Source organism: Acanthisitta chloris, unplaced genomic scaffold (assembly GCF_000695815.1).
Source record: "Acanthisitta chloris isolate BGI_N310 unplaced genomic scaffold, ASM69581v1 scaffold6614, whole genome shotgun sequence".
Classification (NCBI taxonomy): Eukaryota; Metazoa; Chordata; class Aves; order Passeriformes; family Acanthisittidae; genus Acanthisitta; species Acanthisitta chloris.
In genome coordinates this window covers 17,721-43,913 of record NW_008668667.1, presented here as the reverse complement: position 1 = coordinate 43,913, position 26,193 = coordinate 17,721, and the positions used below count along the sequence as shown (strand labels likewise).

Here is a 26,193-nt window from a genome sequence, read left to right as displayed (position 1 = left end):
GTTGACTCCTACGATGTGATTGTGGAAGAAGATCTTGGAGAAATTCAGCTAATAAAAATTGAGAAACGGAAATATTGGTACCAGGATGATTGGTACCTTAAGCATATCACTGTAAAAACACCAATGGGGGACTATTTGGAGTTCCCGTGTTACCGCTGGATTACAGATGAAAAAGAGGTTGTCCTTCGAGATGGAAGAGGTGAGAGCCGTAAGAAACCAAATTTCCTGCAGAACATCCAGAATTATTCCATCTCTCCTTTCCCTTTCCCTGTGTACCTCCCAGTCTTCTCTCTCATATGGAGACCCACTGCCAATCTCCTGCATCCTAGAGAATGGGCTTTCCATGCTGACTACAAATACTTTCTAAGCAGTTTGTTTGGCTAAGCACTGGCAGCTGAGTTGGGCATTTTGGGAAGCACATGCAAGGAAGAGTGCTTACATTAGCTTCTTACACTGGTCTTGAATTCGAAGGCTAGCCCTAAAACCACAATTTTGACTGCTCCACGTCCCCATTGCTGAAAGCCCTTTTGATTAAATTAGTGTTCTGTCTTTGTTTCATACTAAGTCCGTGAGTGACCCATGATTAATTGCCTGTAACTTGTCTTGTTTTCATGAGAGTGAAATAAGATCCCAAAGAAGGCTGCTCAGCAGGTGCAAGGACTGATTTGAAACAGCAGCTTACTTTTCACCCCTTCTCTTTGCATGCCATCAAGTCCAGGAGAACACAGGGTGGTGGGTTTGTCTGCTGCAAATAGTGGTGACCAATTGAGATAAGTGTTTTAGCTGTCTCTGACTAACTACTTGATATGGTATGGGTTAGGGCAGACATTTGTCACTGATGTTTGCTTGTTCCCCTCTGTGCAGCCTGGAGTAGGTGGGCTGCTGTGGTGGTCTGCAGCTTCAGTGCCTGAAAACAGCTGAAACAAGTACAAGGTGGAAAGAAATAAATGTATATCTTCCCCTTAAGTTTTTGTCTCCCCTTGGCTAAGGGATTTTGTATTTGAAGCTTTTTGTTAGAAGTCTGTCTGAGAGGTCTCAATTTTTCATAATTGGATTTATAACCACTGTAACTCTTCCATGGAAGGCAGCTTGGCATGGCTTTTACAGTATGGTGATGTAAAGGACAAAAGTAAGTGAAACCCTGTTGCTAACTTGAACACAACCAGCTGGAAATCATTAGCTATGTGTGTTATCAGCTGTATTACCTCTGATATTTCCAACCCCAAGCCCCAGACAGCTCTTATAATGAAATTCCTACTGGTTTTATCTGCCTTCCCATTTGTGTATTTAAAGTGAGTCACATACCTTGCTCTTTCGCTGATCACTAAGGAAGTCTCTGATTTATTTAATGGTATATTGAATTCATGGTCAGAAGAACAAAATGTCTGGAAATGAAGCCTCATTGTTTGTCCTCTCTGTTCTCATGGCAAGAAGATATGATTATTGCCCCAAACTGACACAGGAGAGCACAGCTAAAGGAGAGAGGTTCAGAGAAGTTTCCTGTAGATGTCTTTTAGCAGAGAAGATGATCTGGAACAATGTTATGGTTTATCTTATTGATGCAAATTCCCTTAGGTACTGAAATTTGAAGTTCATTCCCATGACTCTCTTTAGACCATTGAACACTAGATACATACAGCAAGTGTCTACAATAGGAATACAGGTTTTATATACAGTTGAGACAGATGTTCCTAGCTTGAGCTAATTGCCCCTTGGAGGCACCAAGTTAGGAGTCTATCTCTTACAGATTCTCCAGGGACCTGTGTTCAACTTGAAGTACTATGTTGCATCATGTAAGCACTTCCCAGAGAAACTTTGTAAAGGTATAAATTAGAAGTTTGAAGGTTTGAAAACTTGATCTCCTTTTCAACACCTGGGCAGTGATAGATAGAGGAACCTCATAACCCTGTCTCTTTCCCCTGTTTCACAGCAAAGCTACCCCGAGATGACAAGACTCAGATTCTCAAGCAGCATAGACGCAAAGAGCTTGAGACTCGTCAGAAGATGTACCGGTGAGTTTCCCATAGCTCCTCAGAAGGTCCAGGGTCTGTTCACATCAGGTCAGAGTTCAGCAGAGTATGATCAGATCATCATATGGCTCGAATTACTGGGCTGCTGCTTAAGAGAAAGCAAATGTTACCATGTTGGCCATATCTGGTTTTTACTTACAGGGAATTCATTGTAAATGGTGATCATCCTGGTGCAAGTGACATTACGAGGTACTTGAAGCTCAGATAATCCTATCTGGAAGGCCTAAGTGGGAATTCAGTGGTGCAGTCTCTGTGTGGGCACTCTGGCACACGGTTGTAATTTCACAGAAGATTTGCAGGCGTATTTCATTCACCTGTTACAGGCAGTGCTTCAGTTTTGGAATGCAAACTGTACACATCAGCTTTTACTGCAGCTTTCTGGCTGCTGCAGCAAGCTAGTTTTAGTTGTTTCCTGTACCAGGGTGCAGTAGAAGATCTGGCCCTGTTTGAGTGGACTGGAATGTGCTAACAGAACATAGTTGTGATACCCATCTTTATACTACCGTGGACATTTTTTCCTAATGGGTGTTGCAGTGAGAAAATGCCACCTTTAATCAATGGGTAACTCCAGAGGGCACTAGACATTGCCTGTTGCTAGAGACATAGCCTGTTACAATAACTCAAGTTTCTTGCACTTGTGTCTCCTTATCATGAAGGTAAGGATCAGCACAGAGGGTCCATTCAGAACTGGTGGACTGAGGGTTGGTCTATGTGTTATTAGTATGTTTTGAATAAGAAAGGATCTTACTTACAAATTATGGGAAATGGAGCAGAGAAAAATAAAGTTCAAAAAGAGGTGTGACACAAAATTTTATTTACTTATGCAAGAGAAAGGCAAAACCATTTCCAGGGAAATAGCTATTTACAATTCAGATGCATAACTGATAACGCACAATGCAGTCTGTGTGTGGCAGGCAGTTTGGAAATACCACTGGAACTGTATTTTTACAATTCACTTTCTTTTGTTTTGATGTAAAATTGGGGCAGAAAATGTGTCATGACCATTAAGAGGTTGAGGGATTGAATCAAGACTCTCTGTGTTTCCTGGAGAGTTGCCTTTTGAAGGAATGCAAATACATGTCTGAGCACTTTTAGCTGCTGTTTCTCAGTGCTGCAAAAATGTAGTCCCAAGAATGAGCATGCATTGGGCAGCTGTTTGTCTCTGTCCCCTCCCCTCCCAATTTCAAGCCACTGCCAGTTTCAACCAAATGTGACAGGTGTTTAGACGTATCACAGATATTAAGGTAGGTGGTCAAGTAGGTACCTTTCACTGTACTTTTAGATTCTGTAGCATACTGGTAGGTATTGATGTAGTTTAAGTCACTGTTTTTGGGCCAAGTGAGTCTGCCACAAATTTCCATTATAGAGGTGAGTCACAGAAGCAGCACAGGTAGAGGAAAGACACAGTTCTCGTGCTGGTAAGGTTATGTGTTTCATCAAACCTCTCTTGTTTTCTCAGCTGGAAGGAGTGGCATCCAGGCTTTCCTCTGAGCATTGATGCCCATTCTCACAGTGATCTGCCTCGTGACATCCAGTTTGACAACGAGAAGGGAATTGACTTCATTCTGAACTACTCCAAAGCGTAAGTGTTGGCAGAACTTTAGGAGTTTTGCAGAATCTCTTCTGGGGCAAGGTAAGGCCCTGATCACCTTTTAGGTTTCATTGAATATCAAAATTGGATTATTTTCTCCAAGCTGGATCAGCAGTCAAAGTAGGAAAGAATTGAAGGAAATTTTGTATTTTAGTTTATTTTTAAATTATCAGTATTTAAGCTTTTCATGCTGGGAACTGACTGAGCCTCTGAATTCTCATTAGACAAGATTTTGACCATGGGTGGATGGAGGAGACATCAGTGACAAGCATTGGCAGAAGGACGTAGGCACCTGAAACCCTGAGCTTTTCACTTCGCTCTCAGTGTTGCCCCCTGGAGATACTTCTCTCCTCTGTTGGTAATAATTCAACCTTTCAGTCTCATACTGAAAGAAGATGGTATCAATACACCCTCGATATCCTGCTGGAAAAAAACTGTTCTAAGAAGCTCATCAGTTATCCACATCTGAGTGTAGTCTACTTAGGACAATGTCACTGTCCTCCCACTTTCATGTGTCATGTCATTGAGAAAAACATTGGATGGCCATTGGATGAGACTGAATAATCAATCCTGTAGAGCTCTTTGAAATAGTACAGGGTCAATGAGGCAAATAGGACTTCTCTGACCTGTGAGCCTCCTTCTGTGCTGTCTCAAATGCCCAGGTCATATCATACTATCTGAGATATCCCACCGTACTGTGGTGGGATAGTCTGACACCAGACAAGACTGGTCCAAGATTGCCCACAGTTTCTGCATCTGTGATTCTGTTAACATGCTGGTCTCTGCATATTTTGGAAAGGTTTTCCTCCTGCTATTTGAGTGTTCATATGGAAATTATGCCATCAAGCCTATGTTGGTAAGAACTAGTTGAATAGCCGTACTGAGAAACTTGCAACTTTAGTAAGAGTGAACACTTGCTTATCTGAGTCCATCTGAGGAACTGACAGTGACAGAAACCCCCATATGCAGCTGAATTTCACTACCAAGGCAGCATCAAATCCCATGGCTTATTCCAAGAGAATCTACCTGCTTGTTTTCTAATTCGGAAAATTGGAAGCTTTAAAGAACACAGGTTTGGTTTTTTCTGCCTGTGTTAGCTGTGCTGTAGATTTGTCCCTCCCTCTTCTCTTCACCACACCAGGATCCATTTTTCACAGCAGAATGATCCTTTGTAACCTCCACAAATATATCTTCCTTTCTATTTTTTTAGCAGAATAAATCTCCAGCAGGTGTGAACAGGGTGATGGGTGTGTTTCTGCAGCACATATGGCTAGGGGAAACATAGATCTTTCAGAGCTTATTGGAATAAGGCAGATGAATAGCTTTGAAGTCTGGGGCTCTCTAGCTTTCTATCTCATTCATTCTAGGATTTTAGAAAAATGATGGAACAGGACACAGAGTGCTTGCTCGTGTAGCTTTTTAATGCAATACTACCTGTTACACCAGAGACATGGCTGACGGGTCACACAAGGAGTTAGATTAATGGTACAAATGTGGACAGATGTTCCTTGCTCTCTGAGCTTGCCCAATGACACATGTATTGCCTCAACTTGGTATCTATGTTTAGACTTCCAAAGAACCAAATCTCTCATCTTTAATAAGAGCCAAAAGTTGAGGTCCTTTCTCATCTTATGAAATACCTTATTCCTCAAGCAGCCCTTTAGTATTCCATGGATTCTTAAAGCTTAAAGAAGTATTAAAGAATCTGAGCCTTGAGTGTAGATCCTTGGAAAAATCCTAGACTCTGATTTTGCTCTTCCACAAACAGGTGTTAGAACTCAGGCTTTCACGGGTCTTTTCATCAGCAGATAACGAACTTGATGATGACCATCAGAAATAGTTCTTTAGGAAAATAAATTTTAAAAAAGAAAATAAGCCAAGAAAACTCTGGAAGTTTATGTAATGTTGCTTAAAAGGTCAGATGAGATAATTTTTGATCTGTAGTCAGGACTTTAGTACAGTGTAGACCAAATTATCACACTCAGTCTCTAATTCCTAGTTTTTCTTTCCTCTATGTACAAAATCATAAATTAAATTATCAAACTGAGCTCATCAAATTTGATGATTTCACTTTCTTTACCTCCCAGAAAGTGCTGGGAGAAGAGCCAATGCATATCTGTGAAGTGCTCTGAGATTCAATCAGGTAGAACAACAGTACAGCTTGTTCACCATGAAACTGAGACAGGGGTGAAGCCATCCTGAAAAAGAGAAAAATCCATCATAGTTGTTGTGTTGTGCTCTTGTGAATAACCTGTGGCAAAACCAAGAAGTTCCAAGCAAGAGGTGAAAGGTGTGAAAATGTACAAACCCAGTGCAAGGTCATTGAGATCTTCTCTTGTTACCCTAGCAATAGCATAGTATTGCAAACCTTTACAAATCCTGTGTTTTCCAAGAGCTGTTGCTTCTAGCATGGTGTTAGCCAGTGCAAAACTGCTGTTTTCCAGCTCATATCGAAGGTCTGAGTGATGTAGGAGCAACAGCAGCTGAATGCCAGAGATGAGAGGTTTGCCATTAGGAGACATAACCAATATGAGGTTACATTCCTCTTCTGGCAATCCCATCCTGCCAGGCTGTGGCATGTTGCCAGAGATCCCGAGTCACAGCTAAGTGAAACTTGCAAGCAATTCAACAGAGTGCAGGGACATCTATTTTTGTCATTGCCTGTTAGTACTCCTCCCCATGAAGTAGGAACCTGAAACTGTATTGCAGATAGCCACCCATTCTGGAGAACTGGCATGGCACAAGAGTTATTTCAATGCTTTTTGTCTGGCACATTTGGCTGGAAAATCTAGCCTTAAGGTTTTGGTGGAGCGAACTGTGAAAATCTTTGGAGAATGAGCTACCCTGATGTGGTTTGGGAGTGTGGAACAACTATATGCAGTCATGGGGTGGAGATACGTGAGGGAAAGCATAGGACCTGCCTTCAGTCTGAGTGCAGGAGGAAGGAAGACAGGGAGGTGTGTCTGGAAATCCAAAGGCAGGTGGAGAGCTGCATGGTGTAGCAGCAGGCAAGGAGCACATTTGAGGAGACAGAGTTGTATGAGACTTAAGGAGTAGTGGAAGAGGGGAGGGGAAAGCCTTTTTGCTTGGGACATGCAAAAATTAATTTAGAAAGAGGAAGATGTGTCTTGGCTGTTCTTTATGCTGTCGCAAGATTGGATCTATAGATGCTGTTGGCAGTGGATAGCTCTAAATTTACAGGATTAATTGTGTGTAGGTGGGGATAATCCTGAAGGTGTCCAGTGCTGACGTGACCTACACTATCTAGCAAATGGAAACTCTCAGCCTGGATTCTGTACAAGAAATGCAGGCCTGGGTAGCTATTTTGGACCAGGGCTGCATTTCGGCAGATTAAGTTCTACGAGCAGCTCTGCCATTTTTTCCTTGCTCTGGTTTCTAGTATGTGCCAGAGATACTTGAGAAGTACTTGATTTCTTGGGGAAAACAGGTTTTTATTTCCTAAGTCCTTTGGAACTTTGTTCCAAGATAGGAAATGTGAAAAACATCCTTCCTCCTTTTGGAAGTAATCTTTGAAACGCCTGAGAATGAACACCTGGCATTCAGCAGGTCAAACCACAGCAGGTTTGTGGTTTGACTAGACCCCAGGTGCTGTGCCCACTGCTTGGTTTAATCAGTAGCCCCAGGTAGGAAGAGCATCCTGGGCAGGAGAGGAGCAGTACATATCAGCTCATGTGTCAAGTTTTTTATAATCTTAGAGGAGTCCTGAAGGAGGGCAGAGGCTCTACAGGACCTTTAGTGGAAACTCTCAAATGAGACAGTCTCGAGTAATTCTTCTCAAGCTAATGAGTTATGTTTTCTAAGATAATTTACATTTCTGGTGATGGCCATGCTTCCTCTTGGAGTTCATCTGTGGTTCAGATACCTAGTACCTATCCAGAAAGTCCTGCCCAGTAGTTACCCTCTCTTTGATCCTTTGATTGATGTCCCTGTCAGGTGTGAACAGACCTTTGGAGAGATCATCTCCTGTTCCAGGCTAGACAGTCATGAGAGTTTTACTTCCTAACACACGTTCAGGCACCTCTTAACCTTGACTGCCATCTGCAGCAGCAGGAACAGCCCATTCTACATGCACCCCACCTGGGCTTAGTGCAGAAGCAACTCCTTTGTCTGGGCTAGAGCACTCCTCCAGACTACCACTTGCTGTTTCTCCAGGCTTTTAGTCCTGTTCTAACCCAGTTCTTTTCATAAGTTTACTGGTTATAAATCCACCCTTCTGGGATTCTTCCTCTCACAAATTCTGTTTGGGAGGACTTCCTGCAACACTGTGACCTTTCTTAATTTTGTCATCTGCCCTGCTTACCTTTGTGCACTGTGTGTGCTTTTATTTGTGCATTTGAGGTGTTAATGGGAAGTCAGCTTTCTTTGTCAAACCCATTGTTTGCTTTCTAGTCAAAGTAAATGATTTCTGTTTAATAACAGCAGTTTAGCATTTATGTAATAATTTAGGATCTTTCATCTCATAAGAAGGGTACTTGCCTGACTGTGCTGTAGACAGAATACTTTGCTGAATTAGCACTTCAAGTCAGACATTTCTGGTTCATAGCCTACTGTGTTTATGTGATGTCTGTAACCAAGCAACTTGGTTCCTGAGGTTAGAGGTGAGCATCAAGTTTAACCAACAGCTGAAGTGAATAGAAAGCTCTGGAAAACTCAGGTCTCACAGTGCAGGGATTGAGTCTGGCCTTGGTCATGTAGATACTTAACTCTAGGTGTCCTTTGTTTAGGACTAGTGGCTGACTGGTCTTGGGTTGTGCTTGCTCTGACTTTGTGCACATCACTTAATCTCTTTGCGTCGCCACATCCCTTTCTGAACTGGTGCTAATAATGATCTCTCGGCTGATGCTAGTGACTAACAATGTGTAAGGCACTAGTTTTTCTGACTGTAGTTTTTATATGACATAGGTCTTAAAGTACTGCCATTGTAGGTGGATGAGAACAGATCTAGAATGTAGTTCTACATATGCGATAGCAGGAGCTGAATCCTTGATATCCTTTCAGGCTTGTGTGTAAAGGTACAGCCTGCAAAGGTAATTCTATTGGGTGACCAATCCCACATTGCACCACTAAAAAATCTAGTGTGTTTAGATATTAAAAAAAGGTAGAAAAGAATTGGGAGAGGTTTTGAGGAAGCTGGAGATTTTTTTTAATTCAGATATGCTTTATTTTGGTTTATTTTTAGGATGGAGAATCTTTATATCAACCGTTTCATGCACATGTTCCAGTCCTCCTGGAGCGATTTTGCAGATTTTGAGAGGATCTTTGTCAGAATCAGCAACACCATTTCAGGTGGGTTTATCAGCATCTGCTCATGTTTGTTTCATAGAATGACTAATTATGTGTCTTGTACACATCTGATTAGGGTGGAAGTGGCTGACCTGCTCTTCTGCTCTCCCATAAATAAACTGTAATCTCAGACTGCTGATCCCATCTTCATTCTGCAAGACTAAAACCCCAAAGCTATGATCTCACAAGGAACTAGAATTACTGGGAATTTCTCAGTGACCTTCTCTGTCCTGAGCTATACTAGGCATCAGGCTAGCAGGCATCATAGTCCTTTTTGTCTTTTGGAAATGTATTTAGTATGTCCAATCCCAAAGGACAAATCTTCATTAAGTGCTTTGCATCTAAACCTCGAGGTATCTTAGTGGGAGTGCTTTCAGATCGTATCAGCTGTTAGTTAAGGCATTTTGAAAGTTTGATCATGCATATCCCACTTTGGCCACCTAAATACATGGAAAATCTCCAAAGAGGCAAGTCTGGTAATGTTCTCTGCTAAGGGCAAGTATGAGGGTGACTCCTCTTGTGTCTGACATAGACCAGATCAAAGACTATTGCCTAACATCCCAGCCATGTGCTCAGTCCTGGTTGCATCCCTGCTAGCAGTCCTGGCTTCTCGACCCTGTCCCAGCACAGGGCAGGTACCACTGCCTCAGATCTGCTCTCATAACCTCACCTGTAGCTCCCCTCAGTTGTTTGTCATGGACCATTTGTGTCAGTGACATGGGGCAGCTCAAATGCTTTTAAGAGGCAAAATGTCCCCACAGGGGTTGTTCTGGCAAAACTAATTTCAGACATGAAAGCCCATGGTGTTAGGCCAACAGATCTGGGGATGGGTTGCAAAGATCTGGGAATGATCTGGGAGCTGTAATTTCTTTACCTGGTCCTGCTGCAGCCAGGATGGGCCATCAGACCACAATCCAAGGAACTCTGGTTCTTACTGGAAATTAGAGCAAGCTAGACCTGTGAAGGCTTGTGGCATTTATCTAAAATGATGTCTCTTGTCAAAAACGTGTCAGAATTAGTTGTGCAGATTGCATTAAATGTCCTGCTGTGCTTGCCATTTCACACTCACATCTTCTTACTAGAAGACAAAAATAGCGTGAGTTTCACTTTGTCATACAAGGACTTTCAGTTTCTGCAGTATCTTTCATACCATTAAAAGCTCCATTGATGTAGTACTAACATACAAAAGATACAATACTTCATTTCTTTAACCCTTTTCAACCTGGAAATCTTAGCAGTTACTTGAAAACCCAGTAAAAGGAATTGCAGTCAAGGGTTTTGTAGTTCATGATGCCTTTTCTGTAGAGCAGGGCTGGGGAGCTTTTGATTTGTGAGCCAGACCCAACCCTCTGCTATTGCCCATGGTTGCTTTATTTTACTGTATTATTGGATAGAATAGACTCCACAAATGTGTGCAAATAGGCAGTTTAGATTCTGCAAAGGAAAATACTTTTTCCTCTTCCTCTGAAGTTTTTCTCCTCCTCAGGCTGCTTAGGGATCTGCTCACAGAAATATGGATAATTCTATGATCTCGGATATAAATCCAAGCACACAAGATGGGAGAGCTATGAGAAACTAATTGTAGCAATTTGTTACATTTAATAAGATTGCTGCCTAAAGTACTTCTAACACAAGAATTAGATATGATCTGCAATTAATGTCATTGATAAAATTTCCATACTCATGAGGAAAGCTCTAATTCTGTGACATCTAAACATTAAGTCTTGGTCTCAGTCACATTAGTGCAACTCTGAATCTGCATTTTTGCAAGCCTTGGCAGAAACAGGGCTAATGGAGAAAGTGGTTCAAAGCTTTTTTCAGTCATGTAGTTTCTGTCCAAGGTAGTGAATCATTTTTTGCTTGGTATAGACTTCAGATACAGTTCCAGACTCATCATGCCGATGACAGAGATGATATAAACTTAACTTTTTTTCTTGCTCTGTTAGAAAGCATTGTGAGTTTTGAGACTTTATTTCAATTACCACTGCATTCATTTAGGCCTACCTTTTTCATCCTTTCACCCTTTTCAGAAAAAAATTCATTGCTTTCAGAAAAAAATCTGCCTTGTCTGGAAACAGACAATAGTGGAAACCTTAGCTAGCTTCATTTTCCCACTCAAGACACCAATAGGATTTTTCACATTAACCATGATTTTTCTGACTCTGAAATTGTAGACTGAAGTGGTGACATGACATTACAAAACAGAGCACTACAACTGTGGAAAACATCCAGCAATGCTACATACATAATAGTAAAGAGGAGGAGTACCCCAAACCAGCATTTTATTGAGATGTTAATCTGGGTTTATATTAGCAATTGAAAAATAAACAGAGGGAAAAAAAGTCAAATAAGCAAAACAATGAATGAGGAATTTTATTGAGTCAAAGTCCATACCCTTTCCCAGGTGTCACTCACACAGCTCCAGCTAAGAGAACTGCTCCAGACACTGCTGTTCTCTCTTAACACACACTGCTGTGTACTTCCCTTCTGCCTGTGCCATCTGGTTTTGGACCCATCCCTCTGTACTGCATGCCCTGAGAATTTGAAGAGTGAGATTTAAAAATATCATGGCAGACCTGAGAAGGTGATCTGCAGATGAAGAGAGTATTTTTTTGTAGAAGTAGAATATTACACTCCTCATTGCTTCTGTACATGGAGAAACAAGTTATTATCAATACAATTCTTCTCAAAGTGAGAAGCAAAGGTTAAATTGTCCATTTAACTTCATTGTTTTTTTCTTAAAATTCTATGATGCCTTTTGAATCCTTTTCTTGCTGCTTTCTGTGGTCATAGTAGCACTGCAGTGTAACAAAAAGGTGAGGAGGAAAGGAAGAATCCTGCAATGCAGGAGGGTATTGATGCAGTGCAGGTACTGATGCTGCAGGCTTGTTTTCCCTTTAGAATATGTGATGCAGCACTGGAAGGAAGATTTTATGTTTGGCTATCAGTTCCTGAATGGATGCAATCCTGTGCTGATCCGGAGATGCACAGAGATACCCAAGAAGATGCCTGTGACTATGGAGATGGTAGAATGCAGTCTGGAGAGGAACCTGACGCTGGAGGAGGAAGTGAAGGTATAGCTCTGGGTCAGGTTGGACTCCACCTGTTCCTTCTCATATTTTCTAACCTCCAAACTCTGTTCTAACTGCCTTCAGCAGCATCTCCTCTCTTTGAGCTGTGTGGTTGGTCATGGCAAGGCCATTTGTCTTTATAGAGTGGCAATGCTTCTGTTTTCTCCTGATGTCCTGGAGCTGCAGGCCATGCCATTCTCCAGGTCCAGTGAAAGTGTTGTCACTGGGAGGTGAAGGTCCTTTTTCGGTGGTTTTCTCTGAACCATTAGGGATTGACTGAATGTCTCAGAGGGGAAATACAACTATTCCTTTCCTGGTAGGGTCTTACCCTGTTGTCACTTTCAGAGTTGAACTAACATGCTGAAGAAAGGTTGGCAAGAGTGGTGCCTTGCTTTTATTTGTACAGTGAGGTTCTCTTCATCTGGCAGTGTGAAACACGTTTATATCTGAGGGTCACTGCATGAGTCCAGACACAGATACCCTTTGCCGAAAGACTCAGTCTCTGCAGACACGAGTCAGGTAGTTTGTGAAATGGTACTTGCTATCTCAATGACATCATCCTTGAGCCACCATGAGCAAGGGCAGGCCAGTGGCCACTTGTAACCACCAGGCACAAGTCAGTCTCTGGCCAAGACTTTCCTTTCCTTTGTACACCTTTAAAACACATCATGTTTCTTTTTTATCTTTCACTTTTTCCACAGCAAGGAAACATTTTCATTGTGGACTATGAACTGCTGGATGGTGTGGATGCCAATAAAACAGACCCATGCACCATACAGTACTTGGCTGCACCCATTTGTCTGCTGTATAAGAATCTGGAGAAAAAAATTTTACCCATTGCAATACAGGTGGGCTTACAAAGGGACACACTGCTTGTTGTCTCATCTTAAACATGAAGGACTAGGGGTTTCACATTCTTTTTGTATCTTTCAGCTTGGTCAAAAGCCTGGGCCAGACAACCCCATATTCCTTCCTTCAGATGCCACATATGACTGGCTGCTAGCTAAAATTTGGGTGCGCTCATCTGATTTCCACATCCACCAGACAGTGACCCACCTCTTACGGACACACTTGGTCTCAGAGGTGTTCAGCATAGCTATGTTCCGGCAGCTGCCTGCTGTACATCCCCTCTTCAAGGTTGGTTCTTGCACGAAGGCAAGTATGCGGGCTAGGGTGGTTATCACATCAGTTTGACAAACCAAAAGGAAGTTCTGGTGATAGCTCAGCTGAAATAGTTGGCAAGATACAGCTAAGCCAACAGAACTTTCAAGACTTCAAACTTCACATCTGGTTGCTGTTGATTTCCATCTAAGAATTTGTCTTCTTTCATTGCTTGTTCCATTTCACAGCTCTTGGTGCCACACATGCGATTCACAATAGCCATCAATACCAAAGCCCGAGAACAGCTTATCTGTGAATGTGGCCTTTTTGATAAGGTAGGTAATCCACTTTGTGAATCTTCATTGCTTTTCGTGGTTACATAATGTGCTTTAAACCTTTAATCATCACATATTGCCTTGATTCTTGACCCTTCTAGGATAAGCATAACCAATATCACCCAAGAAAGTGGAACACAGAACTAATGCCTTGTGTTAAAGATATTTTCTTTTGCCTCTTGGTATCCAAATCAGAACTGGCCAATTTCAGTCAGTATCTCACTCATTGCTGATGTGGCTTTGGGCTATAAGTGTAGGACTGCAAAGTATTGTAATATGCACAAAACTTTCTGCACATGTATGCACACAGTTAAGTCCCTAATAAAAGTTCTTTTAAGTACTCAGTTACTCATCTAGGGGCAGTGTGGTGAGCAAAAGAATTTGTGATTGCAAAAGGAAATTTTCACCACAGAAATACATGTAGGTAAGAGAGATTTCTAAGGCTACAAATAGTGGATGTATTTTCAAGCTTGTCTTGTTGAATTGCCATAAACAGCAGGTCTGCTAGGATTAAAACTGACCTTCATCTGAATCAGTGAAACATAACAATACATCATACCTCTATCAATGATTTGGATGAGCAGATCAAGTGCATCCTCAATAAGTTTGCAGATGACACCAAGCTGGCTGAGAGTGTCAATCTGCTCAAGGGTAGGAAGGCTCTGCAGAGTGATCTTGACAGACTTGCTCAATGGGCTGAGGACAACAGAATGACATTCAGTGAGGCAAAGTGCTGGGTCCTGCCCTTGGAGCGTCTGGAAAGCTGCCCAGCAGAAAGGGACTTTGGGGGCTGAACATGAGCCAGCAGTGTGCCCAGGTGGCCAAGAAGGCCAATGGCATCTTGACTTGTATCAAGAATAATGTGGCCAGCAGGACCAGGGAAGTGATTGCCCCACTGTACTCAGCACTGGTGAGGTTACACCCTGACTGCTGTGTTCAGTTATGTGCCCCTTAATGCAAAAAGATTATTGAGGTGCTGGAGCACGTCTAGAGAAGGTCAACGAAGCTGTTGAAGGATCTGGAAAACATGTCCTATGAGGAGTGTCTGAGGGAGCTGGGATTGTTTAGTCAGGAGAAGAGGAGGCTCAGGGAAGACCTTGTCACTCTCTACAGCCATCTGAAAAGAGCTTATAGTGAGGTGAGAGTCAGTCTCTTCTGCCCTGTCTCAAGTGAAAGGATGAGAAGAAATGGCCTTGAGCTGTGCAGAGGAGGTTCAGATTAGTTATTAGAAAACATTTTTTTCACTGAAAGAGTGGATAGGCATTGGAATCTGTTGCCCAGAGAGGTGGTAGAGTCATCATCTCTGGAAAAGTTCTTTTAAGTACTCAGTTACTCATCTAGGGGCAGTGTGGTGAGCAAAAGAATTTGTGATTGCAAAAGGAAATTTTCACCACAGAAATACATGTAGGTAAGAGAGATTTCTAAGGCTACAAATAGTGGGTGTATTTTCAAGCTTGTCTTGTTGAATTGCCATAAACAGCAGGTCTGCTAGGATTAAAACTGACCTTCATCTGAATCAGTCATCATCTCTGGAAAAGTTTGAGAGGTGTGTGAATGTGGCAGTTGGGGATATGGTTTAGGGGTGATTATGGTGGTGCTAGGTTGATGGATGGACTAGATGACCTTGAAAGTCTCTTCCAAACTTGATGATTCTGTGATCATGGGCTGCAATGCAGTTCCTGGGTCAAATCTGAACATTTAAATCTGACTGAACTGGTACTTAAGATGTACTCAGCTCTTCCTCTCTTGGCTCCCCAAGTAATTGAATGCTGCATGCATCTAGGAACTTCAATAGATTGGCACGCAGCAGTCTCTGTGACAACATGCTAGAAGCAAATGGGAAGTTTGGGACAGTTTCAGAAGTCCTTTCAAAGAGTGAGCCTATGTTTCAGGACACCTCTGTCCTCCTTACACAACTGGCACCCGACCAAAAATAGCTACTTTGCTTCAGAGTTTTTCACCCTAGTATAAAAAGAAGGAAGGCACCTTCCTTCTTGTCTGTACTCCACTGCTGACTGTGGAGACCTCCCATCACTTTAAACAGAAGCACCGTATCAGTACTCCATGCATGTGGAATAAGACCTGCCAACAAGGATCACGAGGTTCCAGGATTTGTTGGTTCCAATGTAGATGAACAACCAGCCAGAAGACGATAATTGTAAGGTGACTACTGCTACAATGATAGCATCATATGCTAGAAAAGCAACATCTGGGAACTTCTGTGCAGGGATTGCCTAAAAACTTATACAGTGTTGTTTGCTGTGGATACACTGTCCTTTCCAGCTGTAACATAGACTGAAACCCTGGCCAATCCTTGTCAGTAGCCACCCAGCAGGACTAATTTCCTGGCATAAATTCCTGAGTGGCTAATGGTAGCCTGTATCCCTAAACACTTTCTCCTAAAAGTACTCTGTAGCAGCAGTGAGTAACTTAGCTAAAGCCCTCTCCTTACACACTCATGGCTGCCTTCCTTCACACATGCCCTGGTTCTGGAGCTTAGGACGGGCAGAAAGTGCCATCCTTCAATGTTGCTGTACTTTATTACTGTATTCCATATAAGCAGGTGTTGTACCTATAGTGAAAATGTGCATATAAACAGTGATACATGGGAGAGGTGTGAAATCTGTGAAGTCAAAATGCACAGTTGCAGCAGACCTCTGCAGTTTGATGCTTTGTGTGAGATACAGTCCTTGAAAAACAGACTCACCAGCATTCTGAACACCATCTCCTGTGGATTTGGAAAGCCAATCTTGGCACACAGTGAACATAATCTCCTACTGTTCCCATCTTGCCATTCTTCCTGCAGGCAAATGCCACGGGTGGAGGAGGACATGTACAAATGGTGCAGAAAGCAATGAAGGATCTGACTTACAGCTCCCTCTGCTTCCCTGATGAGATCAAAGCTAAAGGGATGGACAGCAAAGAGGATATCCCCTACTACTATTACCGGGATGATGGCATTAAAGTCTGGGAGGCTATAAAGAGGTAAAAGACCTTAGTTCTGGAAATGGCTAATAAAGTCACTGTCACAGAGACGCAGGCCTCATTTATTTTCTGCTCACTTTGTTCTTCATCACATCTTGTGAACACTCCCTAGGCTGTTTTGTCACATGGTGCCTTTTCCATTTAACATATCTCATCTGAGAAGAAATATATAGTCAAGCACACACTCTTGAAAGACTAATTCCTGTTGATTTCAGTGCTGTTTTCTTGCGTTCTGTATTTCAGAGGACCCTTTCTAAGTATGTACTCTTCTATAGGATTTCACAGAATTCAGTGAGTTGGAATTTAGCTTGCAAAGGGAATTTGACTATCTTTTATGTTCACTGTGCACAAACCAAGAGAGTTCCCAGCTCTCTGAGCCAGCCACAGACTTCATCAAGGTTCTTGTGGAGCAGAAATGTAAGCTTGACTTCCATGAGACTTGTGTTTCGAAACTCAATAAATTAAGTATTAACCGAATAGAGCAAAACCTTTCTTAAAATGCCTTAAAATTGCAAGGAGTTTAATCAGGAAGACAGCAATTCTGAGTCAGGAGAGGTAGTACAAGGCTGCCTGACCACACAAACATGGCTCCTTTTCAGACCTGAAACACTGCCTCAAACTGGAATGATTCATATGGTTTTTATTCTGCAGTGGCATTTAATTTAGCAAACAACATATTTCTGCATGGCATAAGTTGCTTGCTAAGTATGCAGCTGTTTCTGATCACATGGCTTTTGGAAAGCATGTTCATTAAAAGTCAGATCTTTTGTGTACACGAAGCAGGAAGTTTATGATAGAAGTATAATATTCAAAATGTTGGGTTTGCCTTTGTCTCTTGTGTTTTCTCTGTGTTTTGACATGAGTTATCTTGCAATATTTCCTGCAATTGTTAATGTCCATTTGAGAGAAAAGGAAGTTGTAACTCTGCTGTGGTTGCTTTCTTTATGTGGCCCAGGGTTTTTTCTCCTTCTTCTCTTCCTGTGTTTTCTTTGTGAATTGAGATATTCCTTTCAAATACCAGGTAGTACCTACTCAACTTAATTTGAAGGTTTGTGGGTGTTAACCTCACTGGAGGATGATGTTACACTCCCTCAAAATTGGCTAAGAGATTCTTCACAGTAATTTGGTTTATAAATGGTGCAGGAAGTACCCTGATGCATGAACCCATGGTCATCCATGTGTCTAGTCACCATGAAACTCCTGCACTCTGCAGGGGTGTCAGTCCACTGTTCTGATGAAGTAACTTCTATCCCCAGCATTACTTAACATGTAGTAGATGGTTTAAACTTAAGAAAGGTGATAAGGTTGTCCCTATGGAAACAATGAGTCAGGTAAGATTGTCCCTATAGAAACAACAAGTCTCAGCAAATTCGTACACCCCTTCTCTAATACTCAGCTCCCTATTCTTGCTCTAACTGCAGACAGATAAACCAACCCGAAGATGCTTCAGCCTAAAAGGTCTCACCCACACTTCATACATTAATTTATATTTGCATTTGTTTTTAAACACTCAAAGCATATACAGGGGTTTAAAATGTGTAGGGGTTAAAAATACTGTCATTTTGTAAGGATTACCTTCCATATCACCTGGCACCTGTGCCAAATGCATGGAGACAGTTCATGCAGGGCAGCTTTCTCTTTGCATGTTGCATAATTTTTCTTTGCCTTTGGCTTCCTCTGAAAGCTAAAATCACTTAAACTCTTGGTGTTTATACAGCTTTTGGTCTGTCTCAATGACAACACTTGATGTGGTTGGCTGATAGGAACCATATTGATGGATTTGCAAATGTCTCCAAATTGCAATAAATTTATAGAATGTATAAATGTGTATGTTATTGAGGGATAAACCTCTATTGTATAACAATTCTTCATCCCATCAGTCAACTTCTGCAGTTAAATGTTTCACCCTGTGGGTTGTTGTCAATATATTTAGCAAGAGATTGGAGGTACCTGCAGAGCTAACAATATTCCAGCATAGCTCAGTTAACCATTCAGTCATGAACTGCAAATCTTCAGGAAATCAGGCTTACTTATTTTTACTACTTTCAGAACTATTTCTGTTATCATAGTGTTTTAAGAGCCTTTCTTTCAGAGGTGAGCTAGCCTGGAAAGATTTCATAGAAAGAGGGATCTTGAGAAGAGGAGCTGAACAGGGAGGAGACGTCCGCTGCAAACAGTGGGTATAGGAAATAGCTCTAGACCTCTTCTACCCCGGAGAAATTTCCTGGGCCACTCCCATTTTGGAGCATGACACTTGTGTTTCATGAAAAGGATGTCCAATAGGAGGGATCACCTATTTGAATGGTGTTCAAGAACAGCTGTCCCATGTACAGGGGATGGTACTGGGGAATCACAGCTGGCGAGTCACACTCCCCAGTGTGACAGCCATGTGGATGTGCAACAGGGAATCTGTATTATGTGAAGAAAAGTATGTAGATGTGACAACAGAGCAGGGCAGGAGCAAAGCCTCAAATAAGAGAATAAAGTCCACAGGGTTGTTCAAGGGATGCAGTGTGGTCCAGCATATTTTTGTTGGGGGAGGAAGTGATGCTGCAGTCCCGAACAAATCAAAGTTGCCTCTATGCATTCCTGTTGCTTGTAGAAAGGAGGCAGGTGAGTGCTGGAACCTTTTCTTGCCCTTCTTTCTTTCCCCATGCAGCATCTGCAAGGTCAAGATCTTCAGGAATGGCAGACTTGCTTTCTCCTTTTAATTTTGTTTTGTTCATTTGTTCCTGTCTGCAGTTTTGCAGAGGACGTGATTCACATCTACTATGAGAGCGATGAGGTGGTGTGTGAGGATGTGGAGCTCCAGGCCTTTGTCAAAGACATTTACGTCTATGGGATGAGAGGTGTCAAGGCCTCAGGTAAGGTATGATGGCCCAGCCATTGTCTGCACCTTGTCCAGTCCCTGCTGACAGAAGTGCTGCATGCACAGCACGCCTTGAGCTGTTGGAGACCTCCCTTGTTGGCCCTTGGTTTTATGGGTGAGACCCTGGATCATGTCCTTCCTCAGGAGACAATTCCTTCCTTTGCCACAGATTCTCAGAATGAGCTTGGGCAACTCGTGAAATCCCTCTACACTGGGGACAGGTCCTTTGATCTTGTCTGCTCAAGCTTTAAGCATTAGCAGGAGGCTGTGTGTATGTGCTGTTGGAACCACCAGGCAGACTGATAGAAATCACAGGGAGCAGTGAGACCCCCTTGAATCCTCCACTCGAAACTTTGCACTGAATAAGAACATGTCAGAACCTCCCCAGGAGTATCTTGCTGCACTTTGCATTTGTTCAACATCTTTGTCATCATTGAGCTGTTCTGCTCTCTTCAAGAGAAGATACTCATAATTATTTCCAAGAAGCATTTTCCTTTGCTCTGTCTCCTCTCACTGCCTCTCTTTTCTAGCAAACCATTACTTGGCCATGGGAGCTCTCACCCTTATATAACATGGCTCTATTCTCCCACCTGAGTTCACACTCCCCTGCCCCTGTAATTCCCTAAACTAGTTGGGTTTTTTCTTTCACTCACATTTTTTCCAAGCAGATTTTCAGGAATTTATAGAGATGGGTGGGGATTATTCATACTCTCAAGGCTGATTTACATCTGGGAATACCTGTTGGCCAGTGACCTGGGGCAAATGGCTTTGGTGTTGCATGCACACGTTTTTGTGCAAAGTGTCCAGGCAAAACCATGATGTTTCCAGTCATTACCTGTATGTGGTGGTGTGTAACAGCCTCATGGGCTTTACCTGCCTGGACAAGAAAACAATTGGGGTACACCTATTTGTTATCATTTTTCTTTGTCTATGTGTCTCTTAGGAAAAGCTTAGAAATGGCCTCCTAGTAGGAACTTTGTGCTTGACTTAAGCATCTTGATATGGGACGAGTACTGAGCCTTTCCAGGGCTACAACTGGGGTGGGACACTACAAGCATCACTGGTGGGTGGACTGACACTACAGATGGAAAACCTGTCAGGCCTGCAGCATCCCTGTCTGCACTGCTGCCACTCCAAGGGCTGTGGCAGAGAGCAGGGAGACTTGACTGCATCTGTAAAGAATGGGAGGAGGGTAAATGGGTGAGGCTACGGCACCTGAAGCTCCCCATCCAGTCTCTATTTCTTCCCTGGGAGGGCTCCTATGACTGAAAGAATGCCAAACTCCTTTAAAGATGAGCACAGTGTATTTAGGATAGCAGGACACAGGAGGGGATGGTGAATCCTCTCCTCTTTGGGCTTGGTGGCTGGAGAGAGGTACCATGTGCCTCTTCCCTCTCTCATGCTGAGTTCACATCTGCATCAGGCTGGTGGTGGAGATATGAAGCATCTGGCACAGGCACCCTGAGCAGGGGTAGCTTGCTCCAGGGTGCTGACAGATCTCTAGGTATACTGGGACCTGTGGCCATCCTGGGCTGGGACAGGGAGTACAGCACAGGACTGTAATTTTTGAGCAGATGAGAGATACAGGCCTGGAGTTGCTTTGGTTGAAAAATGTTTCCCTAGTCCCTGACTATCTCTTTTTTCTTTATATAGCTCCATTTGATTATTCTCCTTCAAAGACAGCTTAATACAACTACTTCTGTTCCTCATTCTGTTGTTTCTCTTTCAGAAGTTCTCATTTCCTCACTTCCCATTTCAGCGAATAAACTCTCCCTGCACTCTCTCTCACCGAGCACTTGATTGCTGAGCCTCAGACCTTTAAAAATACAAGCACATGGTCACTTCCTCCTTGGCATGAGCCTTCCCTGCTTGCCCTGCAGACTGAAGAAAAATGGGACATCTGAGACCCCTACCCTGTGGACTCTCTGGGTTCCTTGCTGCAGGGTAGGTAGGACAGGGAGGGACATGGTGTTTTTTAAAGTCATAATTATGCATTGTCTTTCCCTCATGGGACACCACATGCTTTGCAAACAGTGGTGATGCCTCACAAACCTATACAAGGTAAGGCAGGATCACTGTTTTTACAGCTGCATAGCCAAGAAACAGAGAGGTTGAGTAGCTCCTGTTAGACCACACAGCAAGATTCACAGAATGCCCTGCTCTTCAGTGCTCTTCAGTGACCCTCTGACTCGTGTCTTCTGATCACTGCTGGGTAACAGGGTGACTTCATAGCTGGGCTATTTAAGTATTTCTTCTCCATCATTTAGGCTTTCCTAAGATGATCAGGACACGAGAGACACTAGCAGAATATCTCACAGTGATAATATTCACCACATCGGCTCAACATGCAGCTGTGAATTTTGGTCAGGTAGGAATTTGTGGGAAGACTGTTCTTTCTGGGCTGGGAGGCATATCCACCAGGACAAAGTCTGAGAAGTGGTTTTTAGTAGATAACCAGAACTGTGTTACTGCTCCTGGTCAAAAAGACTGCAGAGCCATCTGCAAATCCCCATGAAGTCTGTGGAAACTGAAATAATTTGGAAGCTGAGAAAGGCGTTTCAAATCTGACATATGCAGCAAAGCTCAGATTCAGAGGTTCTAACTTGTATATTTGAGTTTTACTGATTTTATTACAGGGAAAAGTTTTTTAAAGTATTTAAATAGGTTGCTAAATCCCCTTTAAGGAATGCTGGAGACTTCAGGTGCACAGCCTAGCTACCATGTTTTCCTGAACTGCCTGGATTTGAGATGTGCTGGTGGTAATCTGAGGCACATTCTGCAGTGAAATGCAATGAGTTATGCTAAGTGGTTTTACTCTGCCTTCGCTGTGAGTGCCTGCACAGGTAACTGCCATGGGTTGCTGCTATAAGCTGTGTTGATTTGGCAGTGTGCTTGTGCCAAAGCAGCATACATCCTGTTTTCAGATGTCATGTGCAGCACAGCCCAGTGCTGTGACTGCAGTTCATGTAGCTGCACTTGCCATCTGTCTTTGAGCTGGTGCAGCTGGCTGTTTCCAGCAGCTCAGTCCCAGCAGCACGGTGATCTAGCTGGTCCAATGGAGAGTCCTGAGTTAACTGCCTTGCACATCTGTAGGACATTCTCTTCTACTTTCTGCAGCAGCACCAACAAGAATCTACAAGGTAAAGCCCCATTGAAGTCAGTGGGATAGGAGCCCAGGTCTTCAATTACATCTAGATACCTAACTCCCACTGACATACATAGACATTTGGGGCAGTACATCTGTGAGGGTCCAGGTTTGGTGATGTATGGACACATTTTCAAAAGCAGCAATGTGTTTAATATTCCTAACACATGGAAAGGGCATTGTAGCTCATTTCTTGAGTTTGCTAGCCAAGTGGCAACTTTGAGCTTCCTCTGTGAAGTTTAATGTGTCACATACTGATAACCTGTATTACCTCTGCCTGCCTTTACTGACATATATCTGCCCTGAAATTACAGGAACAGCCTGCCTTTCAAATGTTCTTTCTTTCAACATCAAGGCATTTTGGAAAGCAGACTTGACAGACTTCACAGCAAATCACTTTGTCAGTCTGTATTGCACAGAACTTTTTCACAGAGTGGGTGGTCAGTCGTTGGAACAGGCTCCCCAGGGAAGTGGTCACAGTTCCAAGTCTGTCAGAGTTCAAGGAGCATTTGGATGATGCTCTTAGTCACATGGTTTAGTTTTAGGTAGTTCTGCAGGGAGCAAGGAGTTGGACTAGATGATCCCTACAGGTCCCTTCCAGCTTGAGATATTCTGTGATTCTATGAGCTTTTTTATTTTTGACACGTGTTCCAGCTTCAGGCATGGATGATCTCAGAGATATGATCTCAGAGATAAGCAGAGATCCCTCTTTCTTACAGTGATTATTGCCAAACATCCTACATCACTCTCCATGCTGACCCTCCTGCCCACCCCTGCAGCTCAGGAGCCCCGGAGAAGGTCTAGAACCAGATGCCAAACAAACCCACACTATTGCTGTGCCACATCCATGACCAGGGACCTCTATGACTATTCACTTCTAACCTGTCATTACAACTGATTGAGACATCTCCCAGCATCCCCCTCAGAAAATCCTGTCTGTTCAAGTACCACCAAGAAACTCTCTTAATTTGGCATACAGAAGATATTCAGTCCATCAGCAAAAGGGTCTTCGGTCATGGGAAAAAAAAGGCAGAGGGAGAAGGCTGAGGGTAGAAGGAGCACAGTGTAAGCATGATACACAGCTGAAGTGGGACTTTCTTTCAGGCAGAGGAGGGGATATATATGAAGGTAATGAAATGTGCTTGGAAAAGAAAGTCATGGTAAATGCAGCATCTCAGATGGTGGCAAAACTCAGGGTCATGTCTGAGGCAAAATGAAACATCACCACCTCACAACACTGGGGCAGGCAGAAGTGATTCTGAGTTCCCAGTCTGTCACTCACCACGGCCGTATCTGCATGCCATATTGCATGATGAACCAGCACCCTTTTTCTCTCTTATTGCCTGACCACAGTACTGTGGGCATGTTCTTAGAAGAAATTTTACAGAAAAAAAGAAACTGGATAAAAGGGGATTTTATAATTTATGTTTTTTCAGAGGTCACCTCAGGTTATCAGAAGAGATTTGTTTAATAAAATGACAAAGACCTTAGCCTGGCTGGTGAATTTGGATTTTATGGCACATACCTGTGGTTAGCAGAGTATGTTCTACTCCCGTTTAGATGGCCCAACTCTCTCTCTTGTGAGTTCCTGACAAAAACAGTAGGGACTTCCTTGTCACCTCCAGTCCTTCTCTAGAGCATCTCCCTGTCCTTAGTATCTTCCCTTTCTGAGGGGCTCATATTACCAAAACAAACTCCTTGTTCTCAAACTCCTGATTTCCTTTGCTGTGTTCCCAAATACCAGCTCCTGTAGCTTTTCACTGTGCTCTCTTGCTCTGTTGTGCAGTATGACTGGTGCTCCTGGATCCCCAATGCCCCACCAACCATGCGCTGCCCTCCACCAACGGAAAAGGGGACAGTCACCATCGAACAAATTGTGGAGAGTCTGCCAGACAGGGGACGTTCTTGTTGGCATCTTGGAGCTGTCTGGGCCTTGAGCCAGTTCCAGGACAAAGAAGTAAGTCAACTTTCCTTCTCTTCTAGGAGGCAGAGATGTAGGTGAGACCATGAGGGCCATGGCAGGACTGCATGGACTCATGAAATTGTAGTGCTGCTCTGTGCTTGACTTGACCATGTTTACCTTTCTGTGGAGATGCATCAGTGGTGTGGGTTTGCCCTTGTTCTGTCAGATGCAAATCAACTCTGAGCAAGAAGTCATATTTTTACTCTCAGGCTGCTTTCCTGCAAAATATGAAAGTTTCTAAGCTTGAGTATGGTATTGCTGAGTAAGGATGCTGGGGTGGGAGGAAGAGGGCTGCAGAGGCACAAGGGTTATCTCCATTCCTTGTCCCAGCAGTGCTGGTGAAGAGGGTACAGCAGCTGTGTCTCTATGCCCTGTTCCTTTGGAAAATCTGCTTCAGTGCCATGTGCACTACAGCTGTGGCTTGTGCCTGGCTGTTCAGGAGTGAAAAAAACCCAAGCCTATGGAAGGCATTGCAAGCACGGTCTGTAGCCATTTCCCTCATGTAAAATGAGGTTGTTTCACCCAAGAACTCTGCCTGGAGGACATGTTTTGAAATACTTAAATGGAAGATGATGGGCAGAGGGTACTTTAAATCAAGTTTCTCTATAAGAAGAAAGCAGATTTCAGCTGAGAAGCTAGTATGATGGGTAGTATCATGGTAATTAGTTACCTAAAGCAATGCCAAATGTGCTTATTGGCAGTGCAGCATTCAGCACACCACTGGAGTCCAAACTGACTAAAGCAACTGTCAGACTGAACTTTGAAGGACAGTTTTAAGACAACAGAACCTTCTGTTGTCACTGAATGAAGCAGTCATCTTCCCTTTTTTGTCTCTGGCTGTTAATTCCCCTCTCATGCTGCCCTGTTCTCTAGCAGCATAAATGTTTGAGTGCCAATGCAGAGATCTGGCTTAGGAAGATCATCTGACTGACCCTTAGCCTGAATAAAAGTGCTTGTTTTTCAGCACATATGCTCCCTGCAAGTGGAGGAGGTGCCACATAGACACCTGAATTGGCACTACAGAAAGATGCAGGGATGGAAAGAAGCAGCCAGCAATGGAGGGAAGATAGCACAGCATCTTTCGTTGGCAGTGCCAGTGTAGGCTAGCTTAAATATTGATAGTACTGATTTAATAGTGGCATTCCCCTATGAAGACAGGCTGAGGAAGTTGGGGCTGTTCAGCCTGAGGAAGAGAAGGTTGTGTGGAGACCTCATAGCACCTTCCAGTATCTGAAGGGGCTACAGGGAAGGTAGAGGGACTTTTTGTCAGGAACTGCAGTGACAGGACAAGGGGTAATGGACTCAAATTGAAGGAGGGGAAATTTAGGCTAGATATTAGGAAAGGTTTTTTCCTGTGAGGGTGGTGAGACACTGGAACAAGTTGGCCCTAGAGTGTTCAAAGCCAGGTTGGATGAGGTTTTGAGCAACCTGGTCTAGTTGGGGAGGTGTCCTTGGCAGGGGGTTGGGACTAGATGATCTGTAAGATCCATTCCAACCCCTAAAATTCTATGATTCTATGATTTGTGAGGCTCAGGGTAGTGTTCTGCTGGATGACATAATATTGAAACTGAATTACCTTTGCTTTCTCAGAGTATGATTTCTTTGTGTTTTTCAATTAGCTCTTTCTGGGCATGTACCCAGATGAACACTTCGTGGAGAAGCCGGTGAAAGAGGCTATGGCAAAATTCCGCAAGAATTTGGATGAGATTGTCAACACCATCACTGAGCGCAACAAGAACAAAAAGCTTCCTTACTACTACCTTTCCCCAGATCGCATTCCCAACAGTGTTGCTGTTTGA

The 26,193-nt window shown here is 43.1% G+C and overlaps 1 protein-coding gene across 1 annotated transcript; it reads left to right on the top strand.

Moving 5' to 3' along the window:
* Nucleotides 1–26,193, top strand: ALOX5 (arachidonate 5-lipoxygenase; the record flags this gene model as incomplete). The annotated part of the gene is made up of 13 exons (XM_009072986.1): nt 1–199; nt 1,931–2,012; nt 3,490–3,612; nt 8,822–8,928; nt 11,827–11,999; nt 12,698–12,844; nt 12,930–13,133; nt 13,346–13,432; nt 16,239–16,417; nt 19,160–19,281; nt 21,554–21,654; nt 24,218–24,388; nt 26,014–26,193. Coding segments are annotated over 13 exons (1,875 nt in total), but the record flags the coding sequence as incomplete, so codon positions are not given.